The 12,212-nt window shown below is 39.8% G+C and overlaps 1 protein-coding gene across 3 annotated transcripts in view; it reads left to right on the top strand.

Annotated features, from left to right (window-relative positions):
* UTP18 (UTP18, small subunit processome component) overlaps positions 1–11,272 on the top strand; it is a 41,913-nt gene extending 30,641 nt beyond the window's left edge. Inside the window, exons 11-14 of one of the 3 annotated variants that reach the window (XM_008071589.2) lie at positions 3,066–3,240; positions 8,546–8,688; positions 10,309–10,347; positions 11,120–11,272. In XM_008071589.2, coding sequence (XP_008069780.1) covers positions 3,066–3,240; positions 8,546–8,688; positions 10,309–10,333 — 343 coding nt within the window. In that variant the 3' untranslated portion in view covers positions 10,334–10,347; positions 11,120–11,272. Of the gene's footprint in view, positions 1–120; positions 340–3,065; positions 3,241–8,545; positions 8,689–10,308; positions 10,348–11,119 lie in introns of those variants that run through there. The other 2 variants (XM_008071590.2, XM_008071591.2) reach the window with 2 other exon arrangements.
* The last annotated feature ends 940 nt before the right edge of the window (positions 11,273–12,212 follow it).

Here is a 12,212-nt window from a genome sequence, read left to right as displayed (position 1 = left end):
GTCCCCTGGGGAGCTAAATTGCCACTGGTTGATAACCGTTATTCTAACTTACAGTTTCTTGTTCATAGTATGCAGAATTTATCCATGCCCCCTGTATGCTCTTTCTGTATGTCTTTTCAGCTTGGACTCTCACTACCAGGTCCCAGTTCCTAAGAGAGACATTGATCTAGCTAATGGCCATCATTCCTGTTTGGGAAGACTTTGCGTCCAACCTGGACACTCGTGGTTGCTGATCTGTGAATGGGCCGAGCCCTTGATTCACGACCCACTTCTAGTCCAGTTGGCTTGGTTGGCAGTGGGAGGATGACATTCATGTCATTCTTTTAGTTAGGAGTTCAGGTGAGCTAGGAAGCACACTTATTTCTCCTTTTGTTCCTGCTCTTTCCCTTGCCTGTCATCCCATTTTTCCCACTTAATGTCTGCTGTCCCCAGCTGGCTCTTCAAAGGTCATCCATCTGGAGCAACTTCATCTCATTCTTTTTCTCTTCTTTGAGTTTCTGGATAACAGAGCTTAGTGCTGTATTGTCTTCACTCGTATTTCTGGCTGTTTTATGCAGATTTTTTTTTTCGGAGGTAAATTTCTTTTGATATTCTGTATGCCTGTGACACTTTGCATACTGCTGAGCATATGGATATCATTCAACAAATGCTAGTCACTTTTAGTAGCATGTTAGAGTAAGCTTTATTTGGCTGGGCTCGGTGGCTCAGCCTGTAATCCCGTGCTTTGGGAGGCCGAGGTGAGTGAATTGCCTGAGCCCGTGGGTTTGAGACTCGCCTGGGCAACTTGGCGAGACCTCATCTCTAAAATAAATCAAAAAAATTAGCTGGGCGTGGTAGCGCGCGCCTGTAGTTCCAGCTACTTGGAAGGCTGAGGCGGAAGGACCGCCGGAGCCCAGCAAGTTGGGGCTGCGGTGACTGGGAGTGGCCACAGCACTCCAGTCTGGGCGATGGAGTAACTCCAACTCAAAAAAAAAAAAACAGCAAACTTTATTTTTTAGCACAAATAAAACTATAAGAATGTTCATTCTAGTCATACTCTTTTATAAAAAAATATTTTTGTATAGCAGTAATTAACTTGTGCCATTTTTGTTCCACAAATTTAAGTAATAATCAAGTAAGAATTAATAGGCATTATTTAAAGAGCCATGATGTTCATGATGGTAAAATTTAGAAGAGCCATATGGATTGTAACTCTTTGTCTTTAAGGTGGATTTAGGCATAAACTAGTTTTCATCAAGGAAAGAGATTTAGTGTAAAATAAGTACAATGAATAAGTATTTTGATCCAAGTCAAAAATATGAATAAGGAAAAGATGATACTTGTCTTAGTTTGGCCTGCTGGAACAAATACCATATCTGTGTGACTTATAAATAACAGAAATTTTTCTCACAGTTCTGGGGATGGAAGTCCAAGATCTGGGTGTCAGCATGGGTGGGTCCTGGCGAGGGCCTCTTCCAGGTTGCAGGTGGCTCATTTCTGAATGTACAGTTACTGGCAACCTGAGGAAGAGGAGCTCTGTGGGGTCTCTTATGAGATCACTAACCCTGTTTATGTGGGCTCCATTCTTATGACCTGATCACCTCCCAAAACCCTACCTTCTAATACCATCACATTAGGGGTTAGTATTTCAACACAGGAGTTTTGTGGGGACTAAAACATTCAGTCTACCGAAGGTGGAATTTTCTTCTCAAGTGGTTAGTGCAGTTAGCGCTACTTAAATTAAGGGGCTGTTAGAATCAGATGAGGACAATGTGTGTGTAAGTAGTTTGAACACTTTAAAGTACTAAATAATTGTAACACATTGTGTGTTGGCTAATTTCAAGCTGTGGAATCTTTTTTTTTTTTTTTTTTTTTGAGTTGGAGTCTCTGTCACGCAGGCTGGAGTGCAGTGGCACACTCACGGCCACCGCCTCTACCTGCTGGGCTCGGGCAATCCTTCCACCTCAATCTTCCAAGTAGCTGGAACTATAGACATGCGCTACTATGCCCGGCTAATGTTTAATTTATTGTGGAGATGAGGTCTCGCCAAGTTGTCCCAGGCTGATCTCGACCCTGCGGGCTCAGGCAGTCCACTGCCTTGGCCTCCCAAAGTGCTGGGATTACAGGCTGAGCCATTGAGCCCAGCCATATCTTACATGTGAACTGAATTGTCTTCTGTATGCATTGTGCCTGTCTCGTTGTTGGCAATCAGGAAGTATTAAGTGAATACACAAGGATGTTTGAGTGCTAAGAAAAAGGGTATACTTGGTGGAATATGTGTTTGTCAGTCTTGTGAAATTGAGGCTTAATTTGTAGCATCTTTGATATTTATATTGCAGTCACTAATTAAGTACTTCTTCTTGTACTTTATACTGTGCATGATGCCCATAATTAGGAGGTCTGAACATTGAGATCAAAACTTTTACTTAAAGTTCCTGCCTATGAATGATTCTGTTAGTGATCGTTAGAATTTAGTTTGTAAGAGTATCTGGTATAATTCATCATGGTAGATATTTAACTAAACTTGGAGTGAATGATCACTTTTCTAACTCTTGACTGTAGATATTCCTAGTAAAGCCAGACTAAGATGCCTGCAATTACTGCTGTTATTCAGCACTGTTTTGGAAGTTCTTGTACATGTGTCTCCTTTCTCTTCTTACTGTTCTAAATGGGAGAAAGACAATGACTCACACATTGAAATGTTAAGCCTTAGCCACTGTGAGAGTAGAGGGCTTGATCTCTTCTGTTTACCTTTATATTCCAGACACCTAAACAGTGCCTGGCCTAGAGTTGGCATGCAATAAATATTTATTGAAAGAATGAAAATGAAGATTCTATGTTTTCTTGGATTTTCTATCTAGAACCGCAGTTGAAAGCTGCCAGAGTTAGCAAGAGTTCAGCAAAGGCTGAAGTCTGAGCTGCTAGAATGTGTCTAGCTTTTGCCTTGGGATGAACTCTCCAGCCACTGGTCTGTTTATAACATATGATTCCTGCAAATACCAGTCTGTGGGGTTAAATCTATATTCATTTAGATAGTAAAAGCCTTTTACTTGTTTTTTGATATTTTATTCCTTTTTTCTTTGCAGTTCTAATTGTGGGGTGGTGAACATATACAATCAAGATTCTTGTCTCCAAGAAACAAATCCAAAACCAATAAAAGCGATAATGAACTTAGTCACAGGTGTTACTTCTATGACCTTCAATCCTACTTCAGAAATCTTGGCAATTGCTTCAGAAAAAATGAAAGAAGCAGTCAGATTGGTAATTTTCTTTACTCTTTTATCATTGGTAATTATTAAATTTAAATTGTAAACATGGAAAGGTAACAGGTGATTGGTGGGTGATATTAAGAAGAGTGGTTTATTTTAGTTATTATAGTTCTTGGATATGGTTGTTGGAATGATGCACAATAACTTACAAATTTGTATTATGTCAGTTCCTTTGGGAAAGCTATGCCGTCCATTCTCAGCATCTTTCTTTCTTTATCCTTTTGAGACAGGGTCTTACTCTGTTGCTCAGGCTGGAGTGCAGTTGCACTATCACCACATTCAGCTAATTTTTAAATTTTTTTTAGAGATAATGCCTTACTTTGTTGCCTGGGCTTGACCTCTTGGCCTCTGATGATCCTCCTGCTTCAGCCTTCCAAAGTTTTTTTTCTTTTTTTGAGTCGGAGTCTCACTTTTGCCCAGGCTGGAGTGCAGTGGCATGCAGCCTCGACCTGCAGGGCACAGGTGATCCGTCCGCCTCAGCCTTCTAAGTACCTGGAACCACAGGCACATGCCACCATGCCCAGCTAATATTTTTGATTTATTGTAGAGAACAGGGTCTCTCCAAGTTGCCCAGGCTGATCTCAACCCCTGGTCTTAGGCAGTCCTCTTGCCTCAGGCTCCCAAAGTGTTGGAATTACAGGCGTGAGCCACTGCTCCCAACCTCCAAAGTGCTTTTTAAAGTGCCAGGATTACAGGGGAGAGCCACTATGCCTGGTTCATTCTCAGCATTTCCTAGGTGGTAGTCCTCATTTTCAGAGATTTTTTTCAGCATATATATTAAGGGATATACTTAAGGCAAACACTTCATTCCTTTAGTTTTCTTTTGTCATCAATTTTTTAAAAGCCCATTGTTCTTAATAGATTGAAGGCAATTCTTAGGTTTTGGAAATAAGTTGAACTTGAATTGTATAAAATTATTGAACTTAAATTGCATAAAAATATTGCAGTGTAGGCCGGGCTTGGTGGCTCAACCTGTATTCCCAGCATTTTGGGAGGCCGAGGTGAGTGGATTGCCTGAGCCCGTGGGTTTGAGACCATCCTGGGCAACTTAGTGAGACCTCGTCTTTACAATAAAATAAAAAATTAGCCAGATGTGGTAGTGCACACCTATAGTTCCGGCTACTTAGAAGGCTGAGGCAGAAGGATCGCCTGAACCCAGCAAGTCGACATTGGGATGGCCACGGGTGTGCCATTGCACTATAGCCTGGGCAACAGAGTGAGACTCCAACTCAAAAAAAAAAAAAAATTGCAATGTAAATTGTGAGAACTTGTAAATAAGGTCTGTGTCAGGGATCCCAGGACCACCTCGAGGTTTGGTGATTTACTAGAAAGACTTACAGGACTCTGCATATGATTATTCTCATGGCTAAGATTTATTATAGTAAAAGGACCTAAAGCCAAATCAGCAGAGGAAAAAGTTCCATGCGGTGAAATCGGGAGGAAACCAAATGCAAGTTTCTGAGTCTTTTCTTAGTGGACTCACATGGGACATATTTCATTCCTCCAGCAATGAGTTGTGACAACATGGGATAAGTGTTTTTTACCTGGGATGCTCGTTGTAGACTGAGTGCTCAAGGTTTTTATTGGGGGTTCAAGTAGGCACTCTTTGCCTAGCATGTACCAAAATTCTAGACTCCCAGAAGTAAAGCCAGGTGTTTATCATAAATTGCATTGTTTGTATGAATGATTTAAGTGCAGTGAGCCACCCTTATCATTTAGGGGGATGTTTCATGCCAGTGTAAGGAGCTGTTTACTAGTCAAGTTCCCAGACACCGTTCAAGGGCCACTTTTGCAGGCAGGCCTTTCTGAGGATGGCAGCCTCAGGCCATTGCCAGCTCTTTTCTGCCCATACTCAAGTTCAATTTAAATGTCACCCCATCTTTGTGAAGTTTTCTGTCCTTCAGGTGGTACCAACTTCCTTACTCATTTCACAATTATTTATTCTAAGCACCAGGTATCAAAGAAGTCAGTGCTTTTTAAAAAGAAATATTATTTTAGATTCAAGGGGCATATATGCAGGTTTGTTACATGGGTGTATTGTGTGGTGGTGAGGTTTGAGCTTTGATGCCTCTCAGTACCCAGTGGATAGTTTTTCAATCCTTGTTCCCTTCCCTCCCTCCCTCTCCCCCTTAGGAGTCTCCAGTGTCTATTGTTCCTGTGATCTTGAGTAGCAGTATTGTGCTGTTGTTGCATGTGTTCTGCCAGATTATATGTACTTTACAAAGTCTGTTATTTTTATCCTGCTTACTCAGTAAAAAAAAAAAACATGCATACTCCATCAGCTTTGTATTATAGTGTATAGTTTACAAAGAGTCTGTTTTTGTTTTAGAGACAGGATCTCACTCTGTTACCCAGACTGGAGTGCAGTGGCATAATCATAGCTCACTGCAGCCTCAAAACTCTTGGCCTCAAAGGATTCTCCTGCCTCAGCCTCCCCAAGTGCTGGGATTACAGATGTGAGCCACCACACCCACCCTCTGTTTACAAAGATTTATAAAGAATTCTACCAAAAAAATTGAACCTAATAACAGTTCTTCAGAGGATTAACTTGCCCAAACTCAACAGTTAATATTAAGGGAGGAATTGTGATTCCAGATTCCATATTCTTTCAGCAGTTCAGTAGTTTTCTAGCTGAACAGAGCCCTAGAATGTGAATAGGACCGTATATGGTATATAGGGCAAGGAGACAGCTAAGCTCCTTGTATCATATAGACTGTTATCTGTGGTACGTACTGGGATGCTGCATACTATTTTCTTAAGAAAGGTTCTGCTGGAAAAGGAGTTTGAAAAATATAGCATTGTGCTTTATTGCCTCTCTGTTGAATGAATCATTTGATAAATGAGAAAGTTCTAATTCAAGTCAGCTTAAAACCCCTGCTCCTCTAATGGGAGTGGTGTACTAGTACATATTAACCTTTTATCATTTTAATGGTAGTAAATTGTTTTAGAAAACCATGAGATCTATCTCCTGTTGACATAATATATTCTACAAGACACATAATAGTTGCTCTGTATAGTTTGCTTCAGTGATCATGACAGCATTTATGTTTTTTTTATTGTGGCAAAATCATGCAAGGAATTCATTAGTAACAGCCAAATCACAATGTTTAAATGGTAGTCAACCATAATATCTAATGGAAAGAAGCCAGGCATAGCAGCTTCAGAAAGCCTCAGTGAAACATTGTTAGTATCATTAAATGCAGTTGCTTATAATGATCCAAACAGTTTTGTCATCCCAGTACAAAGGAGAATGAATATAAACCTAAGCTGTTGTACCAGTAGGAGACTCAGGAGTCAAATTGCTATTACATCTACAATTTTGGAAGTAGTAGAAAGTCATGGAACTTCTTATCCATAGAATATAGGATGAGTGAGCTTTCACTTGTTGAATTTATATCTGGACCCTTAGCTGTCATGACAGCAATAAAGGGGACTTGAGTTAAAGAAGTTTGGGAAACTGAGGCAAGAGTATTGCTTGAGCCAGGAGTTCGAGACCAGCCTGGGCAACATGACAAGACTCCTACTAAAAAAATAAAATAAATAAGTAATAAATATATTTAAAGTAACTTCTCAGCTGGGTGCAGTGGTTCATGCCTGTAATCCCAGCACTTTGGGAAGCCAATATGGGAGGATTACTTGAGCCCAGGAGTCTGAGACCAGCCTAGTGAAATCTCATCTCTATAAAAATTAACTGGGTGCGATGGGACATGCCTATAGTCTCAGCTACTTAGGAGGCCAAGGTGGGAGGATCTCTTAAACCCATGGGTTTGAGGCTGTGTGAGCTGTGATTGAGCCACTGCTCTCCAGCCTGGATGACAGAATGAAATCTTGATGCAAAAAAAAAAAAAAAAAAATAGTTCAAATTGGGTTACTGTCAACTTCTTAGCTGCAATGGATCAAGCCCACTTATTAGCACCAGTGCCTTCACATTGAGGCTGCTCTGTTCAGTAGAACCTGCCTTCTGGCAAAGTTGAGAGTAATTGGACATGGTTTTGAAATTCACTGTAGCCGTTTATTTTCTTGACAAAGTAGTATGTATCAGAGAGAGTTGGGCCTAATAAGTGACTGGCTGAAAACTGTTTAATAGACAGGTGTACTTATCAGTGGGTTTACCCAGTACTTGTCTGTGAAAGTCACCTTGATTAGGTGGTATAGAGTCTCACCTAAAAATGTGGAAGATGATAGACTGTCAAGGTGAATAGCTGAATGACTGTGTATGTATTTGAACATGAAGATACTGTGTCTATTGGAAAAACTAGAGAACATTTGAAAGTGAGAGTTGGCACCCTTGCAATCTAGAGGTAATTGCTTCCAGGCCTGGGTTTTATTGATCCACAACTTGGGTGAGGATTTGTCTCACCTGCCTTGGACTTGGGCCTGTTTTTCCCAGAAGTATGCTCTGGAGAAAGGGACTGTGCCCCTTCTTATACTAAGGCCTGGCTTTGGGGGTGAGCTATTTTGGCTGTCTCTAAATCAGAACACAGTTTCACTTGGGTCAGGCTTTCATGATTTAGCCCTCTTTGAGGAGAAATTGGAAAAGGCAAAGAACATATTACATAGTTGAGAAGTAAGTGTAAAAAAAAGCAAATTATATGATCTTAGAAGATGTGGTATGACTTTGCCAAGGCTTCAGTTATGTGAAATCAAGACTCTTCATAACGTTTAAAATCTCTGTTCCCTGCAATCAGATTTTAGTATTTAATACTATAGTCATTAAGCTAGAGCATTAATGGGTACTACCACTGACTTTTCATTTTAGTTTATTCATTAATTTATTCATTCAGAAAACATTTGAATCGTCTAGGCATCGTGCTAGATGCTGCATTAATACTTCCTTTTTTTCCTTCTCAGTTAATAGACCAAATTCTATAGTGTGTACATGTGAACACAGAGAGTGGAATAATAGACATTGGAGAATTGGGAGTTGGGAGGGAGGTGAGGGATGAGAAATTGCCTGTGGATACTGTGGATGCTTTTTGGGTGGTAGTTACACTAAAAGCCCAGACTTCCCCACTGCACAGTATATCCATGTAACAAAACTGCACTTGGACCCCTAAATCAATCAATCAATCAATCTATCTATCTATCTATCTATCTATATATATATATATATATATATATATAAATTAAAGATCAAATTTTAATTTGGAATACTGTGCTATACTAAGTAATACTTTCTTGTTTGTTGCAATCAAAATGAACTTTTTGTTTCAGTAAAAAGATAGAATGAAGATTAAAATGTAAGAAAGATGAGCTTCCAGTTGTTGCGATTTAAAACCTTTTGTTATCTCCTGCAGGTTCACCTTCCTTCCTGTACAGTATTTTCAAACTTTCCAGTTATTAAAAAGAAGAATCTTTCTCATGTTCATACTATGGATTTTTCTCCCAGAAGTGGATACTTTGCCTTGGGGAATGACAAGGGCAAGGCACTGCTGTATAGGTAGGTATTATTTATGTTTAAAAGTCAGAGATACCTATAAACTTTCTTGTTTGTTTCTGTTTTAAGTCGGGGTCTTGCTCTGTAGCCCAGGTGGGAGTGTGGTGGCACAATCATGACTCACACAACCTCGATCCTCTGGGCTCAGGGGATCCTTCCGCCTCAGTGCGTGCCACCACATCTGGCTAATTTTTTGATTTTTTTATGGAGACAGGGTCTTGCTATGTCCAGGCTGGTCTCAAACTCCTGGGCTTAAGTGATCCTCCCACTTCAGCCTCTCAAATGCTGGGATTATAGGCATGAGCCACCTGTAAACTTTTTTGACAATGTAAAGAGATACTATATGTTCCCAATTCTATAATTATATACAAATTATTAGTCCTACAATTAATAAATTGTAGAGTATTCAACTTGACTCTCATCTTCATTATTTTACTTTGAGCATTTTTCTACCATAATTGTCACTAGCAGAAAAGTTCATCTGGGGAATATATTTTTTCCTCAGTAAGCTATATTTTGAGAATGTCAGATTGAGAAAAAAATAGCCACTTTAATAATATTGCCACTTTCTTGGTACCTTATGTTTACATTATCTTTTGCTGATTTGATAACTCACTATTTACTCCAGTAGATGTGTGTGTGTGTGTGTGTGTGTGTGTGTGTGTGTGTGTAAAGGCGTTTCTTTCCCTGGAGCTGTAAGCTGTAAATAAGGATATTAACCACAAAGATTTCCAAAAGTTATATACTCTGTCCAGGTTCTTTTTTGTACCTAACATACTTGGCTATAAAATAGGAACAAACAAAAACTAATTGCATCATTGCTAGAAGATATAAGTGACAAGGTAGCTCTTCAGGGAAAACTAAAGCGCTCTCAGTAGGCAAGCCTATGACTTAAATCACAGGACTTTTCTCTTACTCCTTGTGTTGATAGTAAATGCTGCATAGAACCCTCTGTTTATGCTTGTTATATGTTAGGGAATGCCTGCTTTCCATATAAACTGAAATTGAAGTGAAGAAAACGAGGAATGTAAATTGGTTTTGAGGAGATGGTTTGAAAAGAACATAACAAACAATAATGTGGTTTAAAGTTCTACTTACTTTGACTGGAACATGGGTTATACCAGAATAATTCCATCAGTCTCATTTCAGATCAGATTTGTAATGATTTTATTTCAGTTTGAGTTTTATAAAAGGATGCAGATTTTTATTGTACTTAGAAATTATCTTTCAAAGCTTTGGTTTTTTATAACTGAAATTTTCTTTTCTAAGCTCCTAAAGCCATTAGATTTTCACCAGAGCATTGCTCTCTAGAATGAGACTGTTTTTGGCTATACCAATAAGTGGGCTGGACGTATGACATTTCTGTTGGGTATGGCTGATCAGACATTACATACACCCCAATTTGATGTTTTGGAGCAAGCTTAATTATTTTTCTAACATCTGAGGCATTAGGATCCTCCAGAATGTCAGATAAAGGAGTCTGAATCTAACAGCTTAGTGAGAATGATGGTGATTTCATATTATTCCCCCTAAAACTTTCCTGAGTACTGTCCGTGATCTGATTGACAATACTGTGGGTAATTTTAAAGTTGTTTAGATGACTTATTCTTTTACTTTTTTCAGGTTGCACCATTACTCAGACTTCTAACGAGGTCATTTGTGGTAAGAAAATCCTTTTTTATACATTTTGCAGATTTTAAGGGCATGCCCACTGCTGTCAGTTGGCAGAAGCGGCACGTTAGCTGAGCTTTGTTCTTCTTCCCCTGGGTGGTGGCATCTTCCTAGAGGGGTGAGATGGACATAGACCAGAATTGTCTAGCTGGACTTGATCTTTCCTTGGGAATTTCTTACCACAGACCACAACAATTTGGCTCTGTTCTTCTGAGGTCAGATTTCTAATACTGCATTTAGTAATTGTCATCAAAACTGTAATTGCTGAGCATGTTTAATCGACAAAAGAGAAGAGACCTAACAGCACAGAGAGATCACTGTCTTCAGATATGGCTGTAGCTTGTATGTGTGTAAGCCCTCTTGTATTGTGTTTCTTGAGAGACTATAGGCCGCTTGCCCTGTTTCACAGCTGGCCAGTAGTTCTACTGCCCAGTGTTTAGAACATAGAATGTGCTTCCTTTCTCATGGCTTCAACTTGGACCTGAGACGTGGTGGTTTTGAGGCTAAGCATTGCAGTTGGCCTCTTTATCACCTCTGACTATCTGGTCTTCTCTGAGATTCATGAATGTTGAGGAAAAACTCTGAGAATGAAGATTTAATTAGGAAAAAGGATTTGTAAGGGTGCAGACAGATTTCAAGCAAAGCTTTAGCCAGTAGAGGAAAGCAAGCCAGCTATTCTGCCTCAAAATTACATTGCCAGAACATGTTTGTGGATGACCGGTAGCCTAAATCAGGTATGTAATTGCTTCTGTTCTTTCCTCAGATCCAGTTGAGTCATAAGAGAAGCCTGTCCCAATATGTCTTCCCAGAAACTTTCCTGAATGTGTGATATTATATGGATAATGATTTATGGAGCCAGTTGTGCTGAAGTTAACAGCAATGTCTTAATAAACACATGGCAGCTTTTGCTTGAAAATAAGTGTATGTGGTTCTTTCCCCCCACCTACACACACAAGCACACACACACCAAAAACTTGGATGTATTTCTTTTCTTTTTTTTTTGAGTTGGCATTTCACTCCATTGCCCAGGCTGGAGTGCAGTGGCACACTCACGCCCACCCTAGCACCAACCCACTGGGCTCCTGTGATCCTTTCACCTCAGCCTTTCAAGTAGCTGGAACTACAGACATACGCTACCATGCCCAACTAATTTTTGATTTATTGTAGAGACAAGGTCTCACGAAGTTGCCCAGGCTGATCTTGAACCCACGGGCTTAGGCTATCTACTTGCCTGGGCCTCCTAAAGTGCTGGGATTACAGACTGAACCACTGAGCCTGGCCAATGCATTTCTTTTAAGAATAAACATGAGAAATTGGAAATACCTGTCTGTAGCCAAAAATGACATAGGCAGACTTTCTCACACTTCACAGTTAACCCTGGTTAATTTTTCCCCTTTCTGAGTATATAGGTCTCTCCAAGCTTCAGGGCATCGGCCAGCAGATACATTGATGGCTTTGGAGGGCAGCCAGCCTGATGTGGAAATAGTGTAGTTTCATGGCATGAGCTGTGAACTTCCAAGTTTCCTGGAAAGGTGATGATGGAAATGAAAAGACTTTTCTGAACTTACTACTTAAAAATCATTGTCCTTATTACTTAGGGCAGGGGCATGAAAACCTGGTAATCTTGTTACTGCTAATTACTAGACACCACCCTTCCTGGAAGCTTGCATTGTAACTTAAATGTTTAATTTGAGTTTCAAGGCTGACAATTAGTTTCATAATTCTAAAAAAAGTATAACCTTGCTTTAGGTTATTCCCTACATTTCTGACACTATATCATGTATTTCAGAAATATTAGAGGGGAATGGATTGAGAAGTGTCATGTAGGTCTAAATACTTTCAACCTGTTAAAACAT

Source organism: Carlito syrichta, unplaced genomic scaffold (assembly GCF_000164805.1).
Source record: "Carlito syrichta isolate Samal-C Ts95f unplaced genomic scaffold, Tarsius_syrichta-2.0.1 Scaffold314404, whole genome shotgun sequence".
In the NCBI taxonomy this organism is placed as follows: Eukaryota; Metazoa; Chordata; class Mammalia; order Primates; family Tarsiidae; genus Carlito; species Carlito syrichta.
This window is presented reverse-complemented; position numbering and strand designations above follow the sequence as displayed.